The sequence below is a fragment of the Haemorhous mexicanus genome, chromosome 5 (genome assembly GCF_027477595.1).
Source record: "Haemorhous mexicanus isolate bHaeMex1 chromosome 5, bHaeMex1.pri, whole genome shotgun sequence".
Taxonomy (NCBI): domain Eukaryota; kingdom Metazoa; phylum Chordata; class Aves; order Passeriformes; family Fringillidae; genus Haemorhous; species Haemorhous mexicanus.
In genome coordinates, this window is record NC_082345.1 from 29,868,493 (window position 1) to 29,892,182 (window position 23,690).

The 23,690-nt window shown below is 36.4% G+C and overlaps 1 protein-coding gene across 6 annotated transcripts in view; it reads left to right on the plus strand.

Annotated features, from left to right (window-relative positions):
- Positions 1-23,690, plus strand: part of BLTP3B (bridge-like lipid transfer protein family member 3B) — a 47,396-nt gene that overhangs the window by 17,188 nt on the left and 6,518 nt on the right. For 5 of the 6 annotated variants that reach the window (XM_059846714.1, XM_059846710.1, XM_059846708.1 and 2 more), the window contains 13 exons: positions 1,389-1,578; positions 4,498-4,638; positions 5,166-5,336; positions 6,595-6,775; positions 8,132-8,215; positions 10,351-10,533; positions 10,635-10,753; positions 12,514-12,655; positions 13,403-13,596; positions 15,565-17,063; positions 17,546-17,721; positions 19,038-19,174; positions 19,857-20,007. In XM_059846714.1, the coding sequence (XP_059702697.1) occupies positions 1,389-1,578; positions 4,498-4,638; positions 5,166-5,336; positions 6,595-6,775; positions 8,132-8,215; positions 10,351-10,533; positions 10,635-10,753; positions 12,514-12,655; positions 13,403-13,596; positions 15,565-17,063; positions 17,546-17,721; positions 19,038-19,174; positions 19,857-20,007 (3,368 nt within the window). The remainder of the gene's footprint in view (positions 1-1,388; positions 1,579-4,497; positions 4,639-5,165; positions 5,337-6,594; positions 6,776-8,131; positions 8,216-10,350; positions 10,534-10,634; positions 10,754-12,513; positions 12,656-13,402; positions 13,597-15,564; positions 17,064-17,545; positions 17,722-19,037; positions 19,175-19,856; positions 20,008-23,690) is intronic. The other variant, XM_059846712.1, reaches the window with a different exon arrangement.

The following is a 23,690-nucleotide window of genomic DNA, read 5'->3' on the forward strand; positions in this document are numbered from 1 at the left end:
GATAATGGAGTTATCCAGGCCCAAGCCTGGAGGGAAGATGTGAACTAGATATAGAGCTTGCAAGGTACATTTCATAGTGTGCAATGTAGGTGTGGCAACAGGTGCAACTCCTATGTCAGATACTTACTGAGCTTAATTGATATTAAGCTTTTTAAAAATGAATATCTTGCCTTCATCTGTTTTTGAAATTACATATAATGTTCATGTGGGTTTTAAAAATCTTTCTTTTTTTATCTGTTTTGTCTAAAGAGTTTTAAGGGTTATTTGTTAGTGCAGTGTTTTAAAGTTCTATTTCCTTAATTGTATCAGCTGATTCTTATTGGGAGATTTCATGCACACTGTGTAACTGAGAACTTAAGCAATTTGGTGGGACAACACAATATTACATCAGTGATTTTATGTCTCACTGCACCCCAGTAATTTCCTTTACACAGACTCAAAACATTTTTTTGTGGTCACAGGGACCTATGTGCAGAGAAATAAATTTGATGATACAATATTTTTTCTTGTAGTAACTTCTGTGCAATGTGTAGAAGTAGTCTGTGGGCCTCTGTGTCTACTAAGGTACAGCTTGATAATCACAGCCATAGAGATTTTGTGTAGAATGAAAGTTGAAAAAGGAAAAGGAATGATAAACCACACAAGGTTTTTTGTTTTTTTTTTTTTAAAAAAACAAGCAGAAAAAAATCACAAGAAAACAAGAGGGTGGAATTTTTTAGATGTTAAAATAATATTTAATATTCAGTTTTCCATACACTAATCTAAAACATTCAGAACATATAAGATTTTTATTAAAAAATTATTTACAATAGCTTAATCTTTTTTATTACTAGAATGCATGTTGATTTACTGTAGAAGTGTAGCCACCATTTAGGATGCCTTTCTTTATAGAATGAAATAATGCAAATACTTTATACTATTTGGAATATCTGAAAGTTATTTTTTTAATGGACAAAATATTTTGGCTTATAGACATAAATACTAACCGGGCTGGAATTGTCAAGTAATTTATTTGACATTAATTGCTCCTTATGTTTATAAAGAAGAGTAAGCTTTCTGCATAGTGATGTAGACTGCTTTCTTAATGTATGTATAATAACATATAATACAGACATCCATGTAATTTGATATCAATGGATTGTATTAAATGTTCTACTTTGTGTAGATTGATCTTAGTCAAATATATGTTCTTTAATTATGTAGAAATGAGGATCACAGAGTGAAAATTATTGTAAACTGCATCGAGTATATTGAGCAAAAGTTGCTAACTGTAGAATACGTTAGTAACTTCATTTATTTTAACATCTGTTTCATAATTTATTTACTTTGTTTAATTTTGTGCCCTTTCACTCGGTTTATATTTAATATGTTGGCATTTCACTTTTTAGTGAATATGGCTTTGCTGAAAAAGTGGTAGAAGGCATTTCAGTTTCTGTGAACTCCATTATAATAAGGATTGGTGCAAAAGCCTTTAATGCTTCATTTGAACTTTCCCAGCTGAGAATATATAGTGTAAACGCAAACTGGGAACATGCTGACCTCAGATTTACCAGAATACAAGAAGCTCAACGAGGAGAGGTAAATAATACCTTTTGCTAACATTTTTCCCTTGTTTTTGTGGTGAAGGAGGAAGTTGAATTGCAACCTTTTACAGGGTAGAGAACATGCCATTATTGAGAATGGAGACATTCTGTGCTCAGTGATTTCAGTTGTCCTTTAGAAGCACAAATATGTAAAAATGGTGGATGTGAGTCAGATCAAAGAGCCAACGTGGATGTTTAGGCAAGAACAAAGACTGGGGCAAGCAGGTGTATGGTTTCCCTCTTACATTCTCCAAGTGAATGACTATTCTAAAATGCAAACTGAGCCAGACTCGAAGAGTACTGAAAGAACAAAGAACAGTATATTCAATATGGAAAGATAAGAAGTTGTGCTGGTTTTGTTATTGTTGTTGTTAACAGCAACAGGAATTATATTTTACAAGTTTTATCTGGTTATTTATTTGCTTGTGAGAGTTTTCCTGATAAGAATTTTTTTTTCTAAAGCAGTTTTAAATGAAATTTCATCAAATTTCATTTAAATTTATACATATGATTTATACATTAATCATATGTATATATAAAAAAGTAATAGCAGTAAAGTGTATATGTTTCTACTGTCCTGGAGAGTAGCACATGGAAGTGCTAGTTTGTTGTACATCATTCATTTGCCTTCTCCCAGCTACCCAAAGTTAAACGTATACTGAGTGCAAGGTTGATTATAAATATTGTATTCAAGGAGACTTTTTTTAGCATCATACATCTGGCCAGCTTACTCCAGAGTTAAGGCACCTTGTAGTTGATTTTTATGTAGGGAAAGAAACCCCAAGAGAATATCAGTTAAAAATACCACAAAAGTAAGAAGTTGAAAACTGTTTTTCTGATGGTTTTCCTTTCCTGCAGCTTATCTGTATGCTTATGCTCCCATGTTAATGAAGTCTGGATGGGAAGAATTAAACTTTGACTAGATGGAGTTTTGTATTGGCAGATTTTTTGGTTTTGTAATTTTTAGGAAGAATTTAATTCTGAACAGTTGACCTGTACACAATAGAGCTTTTCTTGGGAGAGTGTTCTTTTCCTATCCAATTAATACCAGAAACAAATTTCTAGATATTACAGTGAATGATATGTTAGCAGCAAATTGCATGAAAAGGTGAAAAGCCAAAACCAGTGCTGTACTTTGAAGATAACATGGGCTGATCCTTATATTTAGGGCATAATCATTTAGCTTTGCACTGTAGCTACATTATTAATATAATAAGCAATCTCCTTGGAATACTTTAAAAGCTTTTGATCACACTGCATCTCCTGTATGAAGAGGATATGTATTCTGCTTTTCTGCAAAAAGTGTTTCAGGATGCTTTGCAGTGCACTTTGCATCTTGCTCACTTGATGGAGTGTACCTCTTTTCCAGACACACTGGGTATGATTTACTTAAGTCTCTGCATTTCCCAGGACATATGCTGTAAGGTTTTCAAATTGACAAGAGGAGAGTGACATGTAAGAATAAGTCATATACCAAACAAATTCTTCCGTCTTGCTCTTTACTCATGGCTGATCCTTGTTTCTTCAGAGAGTAATCATAGAATCATGGAATAATTTCATTAAGGTTGGAAAAGACCTGCAAGATCATTGAGTCCAACTTTTGACCAAACCTCAGCATGCCTGCTAAACCATAGCACTAAGTGCTGTATCCAGTCATTTCTTGAAACTCTCCAGGGATGGTGACTCTAACACTTCCCCAGGCAGCCCATCCCAATGCTTAGCCACCCTTCTAGTGAATAAATTCTTCCTCATGTCCCTTCCTTATCCTCCCCTGGTGCAGCTAGAGGCCATTTCCTCTTGTCCTGTTGCTAGTCTTGTCTCCTGCCTGGGAGAAGAAACCAACCCCCATCTTTGTGCAATCTCCTCTCAGGCAGCTCTAGAGAGCAATAGGTCACTTCTGAGCCTTTTTTCCTCCAGGCTAAACATGCCTGTCTCCCTCAGATGCTCCTCGTAAGATTTGTGCTCCAGACCCTTTACTTTCTCTGGGCACGTGCTGAAGCGAGGGGCCCAGCACTGAACAGTCACTCTGCCCCCAGCCTGTGGTGTTGCCTGCGGTTGTTGTGACCCAAGTGCAGGACCTGGCACCTGACCTTGGTGAATATCATAAAATTGTCCTTGGCCCATCAACCCAAACTGTCCAGATCCCTCTTTAGTGCCTTCCTACCCTCCAGTAGATCAACACTCTCCCAGCTTAATGTTGTCTGTGAATTTACGGAGGGAACTTGATCCCATCATCCAAATCATGCAGGAAGGAGTTTTAGGTAAACTAGAATTACTGGTTTTCCCTACTGATATCCTGTTCATTTGGTGTTCTCCACGATGTTCCTGCTGGACAGTCATTCATTTTTCCATATTTGATTTTGAGTGTCCAGCTGTACTTGATGTTCTTGTGTCATCATTTTTCTAACATTTGCTTGCTGTGGCTTCTAGAAATCCTTCTAGTGGATTCAGAGCTTGCGGGGTCTGCATGGCATGCAGTGTGCTTTAAGTTCAACTTTCTCTTTTAATTGAAACAAAACACTCCAAAAAAACCTCTCCTATCCTGTAGCTTTGCTTCCTCCCCTGCCCTTTTCTTATTTAACATTTTGAAACTAAACTAAACAATCATTTTTTCCTCTCCCAGAAGCAACCTAGTATGCAATAGCTGTGACCTTTATTTTCTTCTGAATATTTTAAATGCTGCTTGTTGCCTCAGCCTGCTTGAAAGTAGCTTAATGTTTCTGTGACAAGCAGGGTGAGGGCTTCCTGACACCTTTAGGTGGAATAACAAGTGAGTTGTATTTGTTCTGAGTGTATGGCTCATGTGAATTATTGTGTACATATGTACAGATCTATACATACATGTGCACAGGGCTAGGTGCAAGTAACTGTCGTATTGCATCAAGGTGTTTTTCTCTTTTTTCTGTCTTTTAAGGTCTTGACTTTTAAGGAAATCAACTGGCAGATGATCAGAATAGAAGCTGATGCAATCCAGAGTTCTAAGCATGAAATAATGAGTGCTCCAGTTCGACTGATTACTAACCAATCAAAAATTAGGGTCACGCTTAAAAGAAGGGTAAACTTGAAAAGTTTCAAGCCTTATTTTATTTTTTAATTTGTAACTCATGCTCCTAATGCATACAGGTACAGAGTAAAGATTTTACATTTAGGCCATATTGAACATGGAATTCCCTGAACTAAATTTCTAATAACATGTAACTGGTAAGATTGTAGAGTCTACAAAAAATACTGCAGGCAGGTTTTGAAAATGAAGACCTAATATAGGTCCCATTAATAAAATGGTTTGATCTGCAGAGCTTTGTTTATTGATGTTTATTTCATTGTTTTATCTCTCTAGATTCTGGTAAAATTTGCACTGCTTACATGTAGAGAAATGCAGTTTAATATCTGATGCATGCCAAATATATAAAGAGAAGCATAAATATACTGTGTCTTAGGTACTTCTTAGTTAGTAAGAGGAATAAGATTTAAAATAAAAAATGTTTGTTATTGCTTTTTGCATGAAGCTTTTCTTTACTCCATGTATTTAATATAAGAAATATAAGTACTTAGTTCAACTTCTTTAATTTTTTTTTTTTTCAGTTAAAAGACTGTAATGTTGTGGCATCCAAACTGGTTCTGATTCTGGATGATTTGCTGTGGGTTTTGACTGATTCCCAATTGAAAGCCATGGTTCAGTATGCCAAATCTCTTAGTGAAGCCATAGAGAAATCAGCAGAACAGAGGAAAAGCTTGGCTTCTGAAACAGCCCAGGTATGAGAATTGATTGTCTCACCGTGTCATTATCACGTGTTCTGCAATACGACACAGTGTGGTTAGTTCTGTTAATTTATTTTAGAGAATGTTCAGTTACTCATTTTCATTTAGCTGTATATCTTAAATTATACTGGGAATTAATCATAGTTTAAAATGGTCTTTACTTTGCAAGATTTTTTGTGTTGATGTTCACTGCAGAAAATAAAAGTACTTCTATTTCTTTATCCATGCACAGACTGTTTAGACTTCTGTATTTACTTATCTCTTTATTGACTGTTTAGTAAATTTGTTCTCCAAATATTTTATGGTTATGAATTTAAATAATTAAGACACTTTAAAGTAACCTTAATGTGTGGGTAGATATGCTTACTATAATAATTTAAAGTGCTTGCCCAGTTTGTTCTCATGGTACTGAAAAATTAGCTATAATTAAGAGCTTACCTTCATGCAGCTCTTGTTGGAATATATAGTGAAAACCAATTCAACTTTAAATATATTTCTGCTGGCATATCTGTGCTGTTGATGCTGTATGTAAATCTTGGTGTTCTTCAGCACATAGAGCAGGCTAGACCAGCTGGGCTTTGTGAGTGTTGAGGGGGGGCACCTCTTCTTGTCTGTGAAGAAGCAGGACAAGTACCCTGATACAAGATAAGTGCTATAAAATAAAACATGATTGATTACGGAGTACAGTCAGTTGTAGAGACTCTCTTAGAGTAAAGCCAGTGTACTGTAACAGAAAGTTCAGTTCTTTGCTGGTCCTGATGCCTTATACAGTGATGTGAAGTTTTAGCAACAGCAATGTAATGGTTGCCTGCTCTTGAGCAGGGATGGTCTGATTCTTCAGTGCCCTGTCCTTGCATCTCACCTGTTCTTTGACACTGGCACTGACTTATGTTTGACCCCATCGTGAGGTAGCTTGAGGAACTATATTAGCAGAAAGGAGCCCACTGTTGGTTTAGTTCCCTGAACAGCTTGCAACAAAAGTTAGAAAAATACCAGTGCTGTGAGTGACAGAGGAATGGGGAGAATGGGGTGTGCCCTGACAGTGCAGTACAGTGCACACAGCCATTAGCTCAACTTAGCTTTATTTTAAAACACTAAACTTTAATCTCAGTAATGATCCAAGGGGGAATGCATCTAATGCAGATTTTTTTCTTTGTTTCAAATGCCTGTTTTGTGTAAGGAGACAGATACTTATGCTTGAAAGAAACAATAAACATTATAAATTGATGTGATTGACTAAATATTTTTTCAGAGCTCTGCCCCTGCACCCAGCTCCCAGCAGGTGAAAACGCACCAGACAACAGCAGCACCTGATCAAAACGATGCAATAGTAAAATTGTTTAATGATTTTGATGTTAAGGAAACTTCTTATCACTTAGTAATTTCTCACTTGGACCTACATATATGTGATGATATCCATTCTAAAGAAAAAGGTAATTTTTTTTTTAAGTTGCATGTCTGTGAATTCTATGAGGAATACAATAATGAGAAAATAATAATACAATAAAATCAAGAGACTTCAGTTTAGAGGAATAGTTAGAATTGTCTCCAGTGTTTGTGGACTGATGTAAAGCTATTCAGGTGGCTCTGTTAGGACAGCATTTCATTAATAAATGTAATTATTTTAGAATAAGTGCAAACCCTAAGAGTGCTAAGAGCTTCTGTGCTTTTTCTGTCTTCTTGGAACTTATTCTATCAGTCTGATTGTTACTGCTGGGTTTTTTTCTTTTACAAGTTAACTGGGTTATGAAGAATGCAGTGGCAACATTTTTTTAGCTTGAAGAGGTCACTATACAATCTGTTTCTTTAATGCTCTTACAAATGCAAACTAATAAAAAGAGCAGTCCTCTTTGTGTTACTAATTTAGACAATTTGGTATGGTCTGCAGCACATAGAAAGAATGGAACAAGTGTCCTGTGACCGTAAAATTTTGTGTCTAAATCTTGTACTGCTTCTTTTTGACAAAAACCTATTGCCTATAGTCACATTTAGAATCAGAAAAAAAAAAAAGGAAGACAAATAAGGGCATTTTTTCATGCCTTTCAAAAGTGATCATAGGCAGTGAGATATTACTGTATACCTTGTCACTGAAAATTCTATGGAAACATACAAGGTCTGCTATATTACTAGTCACTGAAAAATTTATGGAAACATACAAGGTCTGCTGAAGAAGAATATGAAAAACGTAGGGTTTAACAAAAATGCATTTCCTTGGTTAGGAAAGATACTTTGAGAACAGCAGAGCATGAGGTTCACTGGCTGGAGACGCATTTCCTTACATGCAGTGTATCTACTGTGGTTGGAATTTATCACTCCTAGTGAGATCTTTTTATTGGTCCTTTATTTTTGGAGTTTAAATTCAACAGTGGAAAAAGTCAGAAGAGAAGATTCTCAGAAGAACCCTTCACTGCAATATTTGTCAAATAAAATTATATAGTATTCTTGAAAGTAAATGTTGACTTCAAAGACTGATCATAATCACATATTCAGTATAAAAAGTTTTGTTTCAGAAAAACTGCAGTAATGTGTTTTCAAGATGTTGTCTTTTTAGTAGCATTGAAAACAGCTTGCAATTTGTAAGTAGTGACTGAGTACAGAATTCTGCAAGCTGATCTTTAGAAACCAGTGAAGACTATCTGAATGAAAATTTTGAGGGAAGATAATGAGGTTGTAAGGAGAGACAGTAAAGGGAAGAAAGTAGGTGTTAGGTGTTTAAAGGATTACAGCAGCATGAGAACTAACATGCTGAATGCAATGTCTGCAGGGCCAAGCACTGTTTTGTTTTACAGACCCAAACAGGCGTGTTACAGGAGGGGCCATGCAGCTTTCCTTCAGCTATTTAACAGTGGACTATTATCCATTTCACAAAGCAGGTATGAAAGCAGACATTTTATGAATTACCTGTGACTGTCTTGTCTGAAAGCTAAAAAAATTTGTGCGTACACGTATACAGCTTGGATAATCATGCTCAAACCATTTGAAATGCACCTTTTTACTTCCTTCTATATGCCAAAACAAACAAAAAAAGCAACAATCTGGGAACCAATTTAATTTCTGTGAATAAGCTGTTTTAGGCCAAATGCTTTTCACTGTTTTGTTTGGTCAACAAAACAGTGTTTACACACTTCTGACATGAAAAGAATGTTGTGAAGGCAGTATTGCATATTGAGAATTCAGTAATTGGATATTAGCAAGAATCAATCTGTTAGATTTTTTTCATATGTAGAAAACTGTCATTTTATGTCCATTTCCAATCAGTGTCTTGCTTTTTACATTATTTTGCTGAACAGGAACCTCAGTGTGTAGAGGCTCAATTGTTTAGCCTTTTGTTAAGCAATGTTATTAAAAAAGTTAGCAATCTCCAAAGAAGTGTTTCTTACAAAACAAATATTTATGAGAAAAATGTTTCTCATAAATAATTTCTGGTGGAAATCTAAAAATTTTAAAAGTGGATACATTACAGTGCATGAGACAACAAAACAGGGTCTGATCATCTTCCTAATCAGATGGTCTGGAGCAGAAATCCACAACGTCATCGTTCATGTTAGTCTGCCTCTACTCCCAGCCTGTAAACACTCAGTTGACTGGTGATCCATGCCAAGGCTGAGCTCCATCTGTTCCCACTGGTCTTGCCCTGCCTACTCTCTTGTGCTCCCCAAAAGCCCATGTTCATTCCCTGCAGCATTTCAGTTGTGTGTGCTGATCCTAATGAGATCACAGCCGTCCAGCTGCATGCAGGGGTGTGGCTGTTCTGTTCCCACATGCTGTTGCATGTGTTAGTGTTCATGTACTTCAAAGAGGCAATTGCCCAAACTGTCTTCCCAGAAGGGGTGTTAAAGCTTTCCCTATGGTGTTGCTAACAAAGTCCTGTAGGCCCTTCAGAATCTGTTTGCATGTGCTTGAAGTAGCCCCATGCTGCTAGCCCTGTTTTGGAGAATCCCAGTATCATGGGCTTCAGGCTAATGCATCCTTGTCCTTTTGTTCCCTCTCTGTTTTTTTTCCCCTGTTCCTTTATCTTCCTCCTTAACTATAAAAATGATAATAACCAACAAAGATAACTGTGAAGAAGCGTGGGGAAAAATGTCATCTCTTGTGATAGGCGCCAGCCTAAAAGTTTATTTAATGCTGCAATATTTGCATTTAGACTTAAAATAACTTTTTTTTTCCAAAATAATTTTCTTATTTTAATAGCAAACATATTTGCTTATCCCCAGTGTAAGTATCCAAAAACTCATTAAGTCCCAAATAAAGTAAATTTTCACATGGTAGTATTTAAAGAGTGATGTACCAACTGATGGAAGTTATTTGTTATTGCATCCTTATTATTGAACAGGTTAGTAGAATGTCTTTACAGGGACTACTTCAAGATATCACAACTTCTTTCAGAGGTTTGAGTGTTTGACCAGCAGAAACAGGTTGGAATTGAAAGCAGGAACAAAAGAATTTCCTGTGGGATTGATTTTTAAGGCTGTGTGTGCTGCAGCACTTCTTGAACTTATCTTGTTGTTTGTGTGCCATAAAGGTGCTAGAGAACCAAGACAAAAAGAATACATTTCTGGAAAGGGACCAGGAACTTCTTAGGACACAGTTCTGGCAGGAAAGATAAGCTTGGAAAAAGTGAGCATGAGAACATCGTTCTGTTACTTGCTCTCACTTTTTTTTTCAACTGAACATTTTTTTGCATGTTCTCACATATGACATTAATGTGTCGTAAGATTTCTCTGAACTGAAAATACTCAATGATGTTTTGAGTGTTAGTGGTGTTATAAGGCAGCTGGTAATGCTGTATTCTGAGTGATTTCGTGAAGTGCTGAGACTTGGAATATGGAATGTTTATGGAATATATAACTTCTGTTTTAATGTCTGGTATGACTGCTGTTGTTCTATAATTACAGCATGCAATGAGCTTATAGTTTGAAGAATACTTGTGAAATAGTCGAAACTTGTTATCCTGTTAAAAGCAAAATTTCAAATGAGCTAATATTTTTCCCATTTCTCTTATTTGCAGGAGACAGCTGTGATCACTGGATGCATTATAGTGATGCCACTAAAACCAGAAGTGGATGGGCCAAAGAATTATTAAATGAATTCAAAAGCAATGTTGAATTGCTTAAGCAGGCTGTGAAGGATCAGGTCATAGATTCTCCTCCCAAATCACCACCTGCTGTATCTCCTCAGAACCTACAAACAGGTATTTTCTTTACATCACTAATTCTCTACTTCCATGAAATATTAAAACTACGAAAAAAAGACTGTTCTTTTCAATGATGCTATCACTATTCTTTCTTACAGGCAAGGAACAGATACCGAAACTAACATCTAGGGCTTCCTCTGTATCTTCCCAACAACCAAAGGGCAAACTGATGTCTAGTCCTATTGTGGTTAGGCTTGCAGACTTCAATATATATCAGGTATATTTCTTTAAGTTGTAAAGGGCAACTCCACCCTTACTGTTTTGTGACTGTGGGTTTTAAGGGACGATATGAAGCCCATTGAAATTAATGAGACTTTCCATTCATTATTGACTTTATGAACCTGCTTCTGCTTTGTTAATATTGTGATCATATCACAATTAAGCGTTGGATGTAAGTTCTATTGTTCTCCAAATTATGAATTTGGAATTCAAATTTAATCCTTTCATTGTACTATCCTATGTGCCCAATATTTTAATATGTGGTTTTGTATATTATGCTTTTCTTATTGTTATATTTTTTCAAAGTACAATAAAAACTGTTAAGAGATTTTTATTAAGTTTGTAATATCTTTTTCCAGCCACTCCCTTTCTAGTGATATTTTGAGCAGACACTTTTACCATTTCCATCCCCATCCCCTTTGTTAGAATGAGTAGTTTTAGTTGCTGGTTGTGGTCCAAATTGACTGTTCTGAGGCAAGTGAAATAGCGAAGGAGTGTGTCTCCATTAGGCAGAATTGTAGTGATATGTGAGAATCTACTCTTAAATTTCAGGTCCTAACAAAAATGTTTAGTGTGTGTCCTTTGTCACTGTGATTTGTGCTTGCTCTTTTTCCAATTTCCAACACTTTTCTGCCATGTCACTACTGGTGTTGTGGGAGATTGCAGATTGCTGCTGGGAGCCTTCATCTGGATCTGAAGTGGTTTTATACTATTGTTTTGTGCTGTTCATGTTTCCATTTGCCTTCTGCTCTTGTCTCCTCCTCTTTACACAAACACATTTTCAGTTTTTAAATTGTCATTATTTCTATGCAGTTTCCTAAAAGCTATTTTTCTAAATAGATAATTTACTTGAATTTTTGTGTCTGTTAATGCAGATATGTTTGCCTCTTGAAAACAGCTACATAAAGTGAAGCAGGCTTATAAAGGTCATGTATTCACTGTTTCTAGAAAAATTCTAGTAGACATCATCATATATTCAATATTAATACATTGGGTAATTTCAAACTAGCAGTTTGACCTACTAACTGTTGAATGGAAAAGCTTTGTTTTGGCAACATACTTTTAAAACTAGGATGCATTCAGTGAAATTGAAGGTCAAATATATATCAAATGTTGGTTTCTTACTTGTTTCATAATTTACATTGTAAGGAAACAGAAATGGAGATTACTGTTCCATAGCATCTTGTTTCTCCTGTGAAGCAGACCTTCAGGCATATCCAAGCATACACATTTCTGCCAGGTGCATGCTGAACACCTTGCTTCACACACAGTTTGAAAGTCAGCCTGTGTGCTGGAATTTGTTCTTATGACACTACAAGAACTATCTAATGTGTGTAATAAACATATCTAGCTTATCTATCCCTTATCTAGACCAGACTGTATGGAAATACACTCCATCCAAGCATAAATGCTTAAACAGGAGCTGTAGTATTTGCAATAAAAAAATCAGATCATTCTAGGCTTCTGCTGGACACCTTTGAAAGTGACCTGCTGCCTCTTGCCTTGTATGAAGGAAGGGGATCTGGTACCTTTAAAACAGTTTTCTTGTGAAACTCTTCTATGTGAGTCATTTCTGCTTCAAGGCACTTAAGTGTTTGTCACTGTTCGTCCGCACTTTGCATTGTACTTTGTGTTGTGTTGTTTGGGGACCTACATCCATGAGCAGTGGAATGTTACTTTACTAGGGACAGTACCACGCAACTGCTTAATCATTCATAAAAATGGAATGTATTAATGAAATAATCTTATCGTTTACAGGTTTCAACAGCAGACCAGTGTCGTTCTTCCCCTAAAGCTCTGATCTCTTGCAATAAAAAGTCACTTTATCTTCCACCAGAAATGCCAGCTATTCATATTGAATTCACTGAATATTACTACCCAGATGGAAAGGACTTTCCTAGTAAGACTTCCTTTTTTTTTTTTTTTCCTTTTTTGTTTTGTTTTGTTGTTGTATTGATGCATAAATTTTGTGTGTTACTTTCACCTTTGTGAAGCTTAAAGCTTGGAAATAGGTAATGGCTTTCTAAAATGGATAGAGGACAAGACTGCTCCATTTCCACAGTGCTTGCTCCTGCAAACTCCTATTAATACTGTTTTTTATAAACATGGTTGTTCAGTCTGAAAACACTTGCAGCATTTTTACTGGCACATGAATTATTCATTCTCCAACATCCACATATTGTTTCTGCAATTTCACTGTCTGACTACATAAAAGAGCTCAAACTATTGCAACAATACCTAAAATGCAATGAAGAGCTGCTGGAGTTATTTGTAGGAATGTGTTCTATGGCTGGCCTTGTTTTATATGCAGAAGTGTTAGTGGATTTCTTGGTGATGGAACTTGACCATGGTCTTCCCTTTGCTCTGTAATGAGAATATTCTCCCCATTTCTTCAGACTTAATTCAATTCTTAGTTTATATACACTCAAAAATTTAGTTACTTTCTTGGAGTGAGAGAAAGAAGCATCACTTCAGGTATGCCCTAACAATTAACTCTTCCTTGAGACTAACGGACTGGGTTTCTGTTCTTTCTCTGATGAAAAGGACTGGTGAAAATATAAGTTTGAAATTGTTTAAAAGCCAAAGAAAACCCAACCCATAAACATTTTCCTTATTCTCATGGTTTCATTTTTTTTTTCTCTTTTAGTTCCATGTCCAAATTTGTATGGCCAGCTGAATGCTTTACAGTTCACCCTGGATCAGAGAAGTATTCTTTGGCTAAACCAGTTTGTGTTGGATTTGAAACAGAGTCTTATTCAGTTCATGGCCATGTACAAGTTAAATGACAATTCAAAATCAGATGAACATGTTGATGTGAGAGTGGATGGACTAATGTTAAAGGTATGCTGTCATTGAGTAGGGGTTTTGTGGTTCCTTGGAAGACTATTTCTTCTCTTATTCTCTTACAAATACCTAAATGAATGAAAAAACACTTCTCTAAAAAACTCTGCAGAATATGATTGTTTGAAGACAGACATCTTGTTTCCTGTACTCCTTCATCTGTGTCCTGGTATTTTGGTTTGGGTATTTTGGTTTTGTATTGGAGATCTGAGTGGGAATACTAACAAATTATTTCCCTGTGGTCAGCGAGCTTGACATAGCAGAGCTGAAAAGAAATTTAGCACTAAAGTAAAAAACCAAGTGAAAAATTAGTATTAAAATTAAATTATAAAATTTATACTCTATATTAATGCAAGGGTCCTCCCTTGTTCCCCTAGTTGTATTATATCAAAGCTCTTTTGTCTTGTTGGTGAATGTTCTAGAGTAAAGTAAGCAGTTCATCTGAAGGTTTATTTCCTTCTCCAAAACCCATTCTCACCATTTTCTGTTTCATGCTGGCTGTTGGTGTAGTTCAGGTGCATGAATTCTCTGTATGCTTATTGCATAGGAGTGATGTTTGTTAATGCAACTGAACATCATATTTTTGCTTCCCTTGTCTTCTCCTTCTTGGTAAAAAAAGGATTATTGAGCAGATAAATTTCCCACCCAAACCCTGTTTGCATTGAGCATTTCATTGGATGGTTTCCAAGGTTCAGAGGTGAACAAAATTAGTCTCTTCAGTGGTGCCCACAGAGAGGGCTCTAAAAAGTCAGCATATGGAGAGATGGTTTTCTTTCTAAATTCTTGCTACATTTTTAATGGAACTTCACAAGGACGTTGTTTGTACTGAATAGAAACAGTTATTAAGAGCAAACAACTGGAAATCTGCAAATATAGATTAATCTGATATCGAATTATTTTATGGGAATAGCCTACTAGGCTACGAGAGGATAAAAGTATTCTTACATGCCTCAGACTTTGATTTGTATTAATTTTGTCACCCTGTATTAACAGCATTATTTTTATTCAAGCAAATGATGAATTGATGTTTGCATATAATATGGGTAATTATTTTATTTAGGTTTTTTTTCTGAGTCCTTGTATTTAAATGAAGAAGCTTCATTACCCCCATCTTTGTCTCTTTAGGGATGATTTTTTACTCCTACTTTCTTGATTCAGAATGGAGATATTGTGATAGAAAGCAGTGTCACTGATATTAGCCAAACTAGAGTGGCCAAGGTTCATATTAACAATTTAAGATTCAGGATTTGGCATAAGATAAGTTTACTTTAAAATGTGTACTAAAAATATGCGAGTTAATTACAGTGTGCTGAACTATTTGTGGTTCTTCAGGAGTTGAGGCATATTATTATTTTCATGATGAAACAAATGTATTATGATTATCAGATAATTGTTAAAAATACCTGATCTATATTCTGCAATGTTAAAAAATATTAACTGCATTGGCACATCTAACTGTTTGCTTGTATCTTAACAAAGAAATAAAATACTGTGGTACATGGTATGGTGAAAAACCCTATCTGACATGCCAGATTGAACTCCAAATTATAATTCTCTGTTTTTCAAAGCTGTAAATTTTGGAAACACTCTAAGAAATGTTCTACCAAGCTGCTTGAGTTGAGGAAATGAGCCACTTCAGCCTAATATAGCTGAACTAAATTTAAGACCTTCAGATAAGAAAAGCCTGAGACCCTTATGTTTTTGTGCAAATATTGATGAAAAGCCTGAGACCCTTCTGGTTTTGTACAAATATTGATGCCACAGCATCCTTCTTAAAAATGGGAGAGAACATAAATCATAGTCTGTGAGCCCAACTTATCCCTGTTCTGTTTCACTGTACTTTATTTCTCATAAAACTATAATTATTTTCCTTTGCATCAGCTGTCATGGCTATTATTTTGGTTTTTTTAATTGTATACCTTCTTATCTACATATTTTTAACTAGAAAAAATGTATTTCTCCTTGCAGATCATCATCCCATTTGAAAACAAACCTGAAATTCATAAAGATCAACCTCGTGCACTTTCCATTCAAAGTTCAGAGATGATTGCTACGAATACCAGATGCTCACCAAACTGCAGACACTCTGATCTAGAAGCTTTGTTTCAGAACTTCAAGGACTCAGAATTTTTCAGTAGAAATTTCACCACTTTTCCTAAGTCCCCCAGAAATTTTAATCTTTTACATCCAATCTTCCAGAGACATGCTCATGAACAAGATACCAAAATGCATGACGTTTATAAAGGGTATATCACTCCAGAATTGAATAAATATGCATTAAAGACATCTGCAGCTACTGATGTTTGGGCCATGCATTTTTCCCAGTTTTGGATAGATTACGAAGGAACGAAAAGTGGGAAAGGCCGGCCAGTAAGCTTTGTGGACTCTTTTCCGCTTTCACTTTGGATTTGTCAGCCAATAAGATTTGCAAAGTCACAAAAAGAGCTTGTATCCCGTAATCAGACAGCCTTGAACATTCCAAAAAGTGAATCTAGTGATCTCTCTAATCGATTGCAACGTAAGAAACTTCTAAAGGAGTATTACAGCAGTGAGACAGAGCCCTCGACCAATGGCATTCAAATGTCTGAGATTTCAGGAGTGCTTTCTGAAAGCGCTTCCTCTGATGCAGATGTACATGTCCTTGTCCATGTTCAAAAACATGTAAGCGTGCAGATCAATCACTACCAGTATCTTTTTTTGCTGTTTCTCCACGAATCTCTTGTATTGCTCCTGGAAAACCTAAGGAAGGATGTAGAGGCAGTGACAGGAAAACCTGCAAAGCAAACAGATGTCTGCATTGGGATTCTACTGAAAACTGCAGAAGTAGCCTTACTGCTCCATCCAGTGACTCAGGGAAACCCTTGTAAATCTCCCGTTGAGGAAGAAGGAAGTACCATGGCATCAGAACTCTCCCCTGTGGGAAATGGGGAAACTCTTACTTCAGAGAGTAAATTAGTTGGTAGTAAGGTAGTGGAAGCCAGTATTACTACTTTTGGTTATGTAAATGACTGCAAGCCTCTGAATGCTGAAGTTAATAAAGGAATTTTAATAGATCCTCTTTTGTTTAAATCGGACAGTAATACGGATTTTCAGAAAGCAATGTCATTTTCCGATGATGCATCAGATAAAGGTTTGGGAGATACGAGTGAAGGAGGAAGCAGTGGACTTTTTAGTAGAAGTGATTCAGAAGAGGTCTGTGGACCTCTAAGTGAGAAAAGTAGTTTGAATCCTAGGGATTCGGTGTCCATTCTAAATAAGAGAGAAGATTCTACTGAATTTTTCATTGATAAAGAGGATGACAGAAACATATTCTCAAATAAGTTAAATGAACAGGAAGGCACAACTGAAGGCTGTCCTAACCAAGTCACTGACTTGGAAACAGAAACTGCCTTAGAATCTGAAGAGCTTGAAATCAACAAAGACAAAGTGGCTTCAGTTAAAATGTTTGCATCCCAGTCTTCTTCAAGGTATAGAAAATTAATACTAAAACAGTTTTCCTACTCTTTGAAAAGATTTAGAAATCTTGTTGGCCACAGACTTGCAGTTCTTTCAGCAGTCAGGAAGGGAACATCTTAAGAGTTAGTCTTGATGGTTATTCCAACTCAGGCTGTTGTGTAATTCTGTGTTCTAGTAGATGAAAATTTTTAAAGCATATAAAAAGTTATGCAGTATCCAGCATTCAGTGAAAGTTAAAATGAAATGTTAGTTAATTGATTTAAACTATTTACTTTTAGTTTAAGTGTTAGGAAATAAGTAGTGAGAGAAGTATTGACATAAATACCTACATGAATGTATGTTGTTTCTACATTTTCCTTGTCTTGTCAAAGGATTATTGAATAATCAGACATTTTCATTTATATTCTGCTTGGTTTTAGAGGAATTTTTAATGTAACTTCTATGTATTATTTAATATAAATAACAATTTCCTCATATCTTTATATTTTAAAAGTGCTAAGCCTAAGGAACGCTGCTCGTCCAACCTCCCTGCATTCTCTGTCTCTTACAAAAATATGAAGAGAAGTCCATCACAAGTGTCTCTGGATACCATCTCTATTGATAGTATGATGCTAGAGGATCATTTGATAGAGAGTGATGGAAGTGATAGTCAAAGCTTTCTGGAGAAAGGTATGCAGGTTTCACAAAATATTTTTAAGCAATACATGAAAATATTGTTTGTTGTTAAAGTCATGCTAGACAAGAATTCTAGTCCAGCAAATCCTGGATACTTCACAAGACTATTTCTGTTACCTTGACCAGTAATATCAAGTGTATTCACCATATATAATTTCAGGGGAAAGTAATAACGTGCGCTACTTAAGCAGCATCATTTAATTTTAACACTGCTTAATTTTCCTCTCTTATGGAAAGTAGGACCATTCAAGTGCTGTGTTACAAATCTGAATTAGGCAGAACTTCTTCCTTGCTGTGCTTGAAAGCAACTGCTTTGGCTGCAATACTTACAGGGTGGAGCCTAAATCAGTGTTACACTTGAAGTGGTAAAGAAGCTTTCATTTTAGAAGTGGATGAAAAAGAAATGAGTTTTCACTAATGCTCACTGTGCTCTTTGCCAGTCAGATAGGTTTGGTAGTCTCCTTGCAGCTCATCTCTCAAGGAGTATTTCCCAAGTATTGGCTGTCTAATAGGAGGTATTTGTCCAATTTTTGCTCATCTGTGTATGTACTGATGGAATAATTTTCCCATGTCAGGAAATAAAGTAAAAAGACCTTATTACTACCTCTTTTCTGATAATTCTAATTTGCATTAGACTGGGTTTTTTCTGTAGGATTTCTCTTCAGTCTAGAACAATAATGAGAAGACTGCTTCACTTGCAAGCCTGTTATATATTTGAATTGTAGGAGTATTCCTGCATGTGCTTATGTGGAAGTATGCCATGAAATATATTCTCCATTTTAAATAACCTTTATATGTCTTTTTAGCTTGTTAAACAATATTTAACTGCAGGTTAAGTTTCTATGCTTTCCAGTTGTCAAGGAAACGCCATCATGATTATGATTGCTCTAATGGAAATATATGTAGCTTACTTTTCTAAACATACAAGCATCTGCTCTAAAGGCACTGTGCAGTATTTTAGTTACACAACTTGGAAATTTTTTTTCTGGCTGCATCACATTTATATTATTTGATTTGGAAGACTAAAAATGCCTTCACAGTTTTTTTAACAATGCATGTAGAGTGCTGTGTTGGTTTTGTTACTATATCCTGCTTTACTTTTGATTAGCATCTAGAACTTTGAACTCTCTATAAGAGGAATGGATTTGGCAGTTCAATCATAAATATTTGTTTAATAAGCCACTCAACTCATATTTAAAAATGAATTAATGTGTGCAGTCACTAACAGACGCTGACTTTATTCTTAATGTAGGAGTGATTAAAATTATGCTGTGCTAACTTTTCATTTTTTTCTGATGTGTATTTGGAAGGTATTACAGCCACAAACTATCAAAGCCCATCAGAAAATGTCCACGAAGGAGGCACAGTGATGGAAAATTGTGATGGTTCATCTCCAGATGCCATAAGTGCTGCTTCAGAAAATGCCCATGAGACTGGTGAAGAAATGGTAATGTTATTGTATTCCATTAGTATATATGATTCTGTAAATTAAGCCTTAAAGCACAACTAAAATGTCTCCTTTTAGAGGTGATTTTTTGAGTCATTAGAAAAATGAACCAGAATAGCCACAATGATGATGGATACACATCTTCTGATACCAAAGCTGACTTAAAACTGGCTTCTACTTATTTTTTAAAAATATTGCAACCCAGTAAATAGAGAAAAAGGGATGACTACTATGCAGATAGCCAAAGTTTAGTAGTCTGTCCTAGCTTTTTAACCTGGTCTGATTCAGCACTGCAAGTGCTTATGATATGCATAAAGTTGAATACAGTTGTAGGTAATGTCAGATACCTGATATTTCAGGTGTCACATAGGTATGTGCTTTCTTGTGAGAGTAAGGAAACTCTGTCTCACTTCCATGGCTTTTCTAGCCAGTTCTGAATTGGCATCAGTACAAGTGTCTCTCTTTGGACAGGCTATTGAGCAATCCATTATGAAGCCAGTGTGTACAAAAAGAAAAGAATAAGAAAACAAGAAAACTTTTTGCTTCTCTGTGAGCAAGGGTTTTCAATACAAAGGGCCGTTTTCCTTTTGTGATGGGAAAGGTTTAAACATACCTTACAAACAATAATCACTATAAGATCATTTTATAATCTTATATTGTTTTATCTGGGTTTTGTTGACAGATGTCTGTTGTGGTTTTTCAAGTATTTGGTATTAATGGTGAAATTGACATCAGAGGAGAAGACACAGAAATATGCTTACAGGTCAACCGAGTGATACCAAACCAACTAGGAAATATTGGTGTTCGAGAATATATGTGCAACAGAACTGTTGGTAAGAACTAACAATTCAGTGTCTTGAAATTGGAGCTGGAAGCATTTGTTCCAAGTAAATAAAAATGCAAACACAGTTTTATGTTAGACTAGCATCCCTTTTATGCTAGTTTAGAACTCTGATTTCTTTCTTCATTGCCGTACACTAAAAAGGAAGAATAAATAAATGGAACTGTCTATGACATGTAGGTAAAAAGGTGCATTGCATTGAATTCTGGTCATTAGTTTGCTTTTTTGAAAATGAAGTAAGCTGCATTATGTGCTGTTTTGGCTGGGGTAAAATTGATTGTCTTCATAGTGACTGGTATGGGGTTATGTTCTTGGATTTTGTTTTCTTTATTAAACTGTCTTTGTCATAAGCCACGAGTTTTCTGGCTTTTACCCTTCCAGTTCTCTCCCCGATCCCACTGGTGGGGGGTGAGCAAGAGGCCATGTGGGGCCTGGCTGCTGGGGATGGAACCAGGACACAATGCATTGTGTTACTGTTTCCTAAAGATGGAACTCCTTATGACTCTAATAGTACTTTGCTTTATGTGCCTTCCTTTGAAGGAATGGGTTTTTTTTCAAGAACAGTTTCTCTAGATTAAATGACACACACTGTTTAAACAGGCTTATAATACGTGGTTTAAGAAAATTTTAAACATTTCCTCTCTCAGGAAATACGAGCTTTAAAGACAGACAACTGTTTTTAGTTTGGTTTGGGTTGGGTTTTTTTGCTTGTTTTAGTTTTTTGGGGGTTTTGTTAGTTGGTTGTTTTTGTTTTTTTTAAGCTTAATGCAAATAGTGTAGTTTCATGTCAAATATTTGCACAGCTAGATCAACCAGTGTCTTTCAGAGCTGTTCTTGGGCGTGAGTACACTATATACACACTTTGCCAGAAAAACCGAGTTCTCATGGATGAGGTGTTTTCCTTGGCATGATGTATTGGTGTGGCAGCTCATGTCACAGTCTGCTTTGCTGCCCTCTGCCAGCCTTCTACATGGATTGCCTGATGTAAGCTCTGTTGCACTATGTGGTTTTTGGGGCAGATCCCTGACGCACCCGCTTCTGGTTCAGTTCCTTTTCAAGGAAATAGCTATAGCAGCTGTTGGCTGCCATTTTCTTATTCCAACCTTCTATCAGCATGGCTTTTGTTCAGCAGGTGCTTCAGCTTCAGAGGTGGTACAACCTCTGATCTCCTAGCTAAAGAACACATTTACTGGTAAGCTGAGCCACTGCCAGCAGCTGCTGCCTGAGCAGCTGTTACATGATGTTGTAGTCAAGCATCTGAAGGCTAGGAGAAGGTCCAGCAGGGAGGACTCATGGCTGACCTTCAGTTCATACAGGCAAATTGACTTCTGGTTATCTGCCATATCCTCTGTAAAAGCTGGAGGGAGTAAATAATATGAACATGCCACCTTCCTGCTCTTGTTTGTATCTACAACTGGAGCCTCTGGTAATGATAATGCTTCTCAGCTGATAATGAGAGGCTTGTGCACTGTCTAATTATTTTGTGGGTAGAGAGGATATAACATGATTGGAATCTCCAAACACTTCCACTTTGTATCTCTTCCTTTCTCTTTCTGGCATCCTGAATGGATGAGCTAAGAAAACTTTTTTTAGTTTTTATGCATTGCTGTTCACTCCTATTCTGTAATGTACATCTTCTCTCCACTGATCTTTTCACTGTGATTTCTGTACTGTCAGGAATCTTCTGTTGCTGCTCCCTGTGTCCCATATTCATTTCTAGTAGAACTAAAAGAGAAGAAGTTTGGAAGCTTGAGAATCAGATCAAAAGAGACTGATTAAAAGAGTTAATAGTAACAAAATACAACTAAAAGAACAGGTGAGCAAATGTGTACAATAATATCCCAATAAAAGCAACTTCCCTCTTCAAGACCTTTAATAAAACTTTTCTCAAGTGCTGCATTAACAATTGAAACCAGTAATCTGAGGAACCATGCAATGCAGTGAATACTCAGCTTATAACTACAGTCTCCAAGATGTTCTGGATGAAAATAACCATTTAAAATGTCCTATACTCTTAATGCAGTAGATGTAAAAAGGGAAGAATGTGGCTAAAAGCTGGACTAAGTTGAGAGTGACATGGCAGCTGTGCAATTCCCTGCAGGGCTGGATGCAGGACTGCTACTTTATCTGATCTTGCCAGGCAGCAAAACTAAAAGAAGGAGGAGGGATGGAGTATGGCAGAAGTATTGTGGGAGTGCTGTGCTTTTACTGAGATCTTACCATGCTGAACCTGCTTGTTAGAAGGCAACAGCAGTTCATAGCAGCTTCCAAATTTTTTAACACATTTTTTACTCCATCTTCCCTTGACTCTGCCCCTTTCAGGGTAAGATAACTAAAATTGACTCAGGACTGAGACTGAATGTGTGTTCTTTTCCTCTGCTCTTTTTCTGTACTTTGGATCCTTCCAGCAATGATGCAGGCACTCCTTTCAGGTGCAGAAATACTTAGGGCACCTACTGCTTATTTCTTTATCTGTATGTGTGGGAAGTATATGGATCCTTGAGGGGAACAAAGTTTCCCGAACTAGTTGCAGAGATTCATTGAACAGAATGGTCATTGTTCTTCTGTCTGGAGAGTGTTCCTTCTTCTCCTGGGCTGCTGGTAGTTTATTCACTTTTGTCTGGACTGAGCCTAAAAAGATACTTGATACTTGCAGTGGATTTGGTTGGTTGCTTGGTTTTTGTGGGGAAGGGGAATATGAGATTTAGCACATTCTAAACATCGGAAAGACAGAAGGATGGAGTTGTGGCTGTCAGTGTTGTGGAAACCTATTCAGAGAGGTAACAAAGGGAGAGGTTCTGGTTCACAGCAGAAGCTGAAGGTTCTCATGTACATCTTGTCATTGGTCTTTGTCGGCCCAGATCGACAGTGTGTCTGTCTACCCTGACTCTCGTGCAAGTAGATAAGTGCACAAGTCCTGACTCTGCTGCTGTGCCAGGTCATCCATGAACATGCACGCTATACAGGAAGAGGAACCCAATTAATGTACAAACAGGAAATTAAATCAATTACCTTGTCAGGCTGCTGTAGCTCTAGGCAGGGTCTGTTGCAAAATGAATTGACACAATGCGTTTAATTTTTCTTGAGTTTCTTTCTCGAGGTATCTTTCAACTTTCAGTGCTAGTTTTTTCGTTACTGTGATTGTGTTTCTTGTCATAGAGATAATTTCTGTAGGTCAGCTATCATAGTGATGACATGACTTGAGAATCCCATGGGGCAACTATTTTACATAAAAAATGAAAAATGGTTACTGCTCACTGCCCCTACCCCCCACAATCTGGTTACCTTACATTTTTATTTTAGTTTACTTTAGTTTAGTTTATTTTGGTTTTACAACTATTTAGGTTGAATGTTGTAATTGTCCTTACTGATCAAAGATACTGAAATTAACAAGAACATGCCAGAGTTTTTTTAACATTCAAGTCTATTGCCACTCAAGTAATGCATATGTGGTCATACTCTATCTTAATGCATTGCTGTTTATGGTTCCTAAGTCGGGAAGTTCAGCCGTTCCAAGAAAATACCTGCTCTCCTGAGAGAGTGAAGTGACTTTAGTGTTTTTCTGAATTGAAATTTAATGACTTAGTGGAAAAGTATGCAAAATAATTGGTTATATCCATCGTCAAGGCACCAAGGAAACTTTTTTTTTTTTGTGGATGGTGATACTTCTGCATT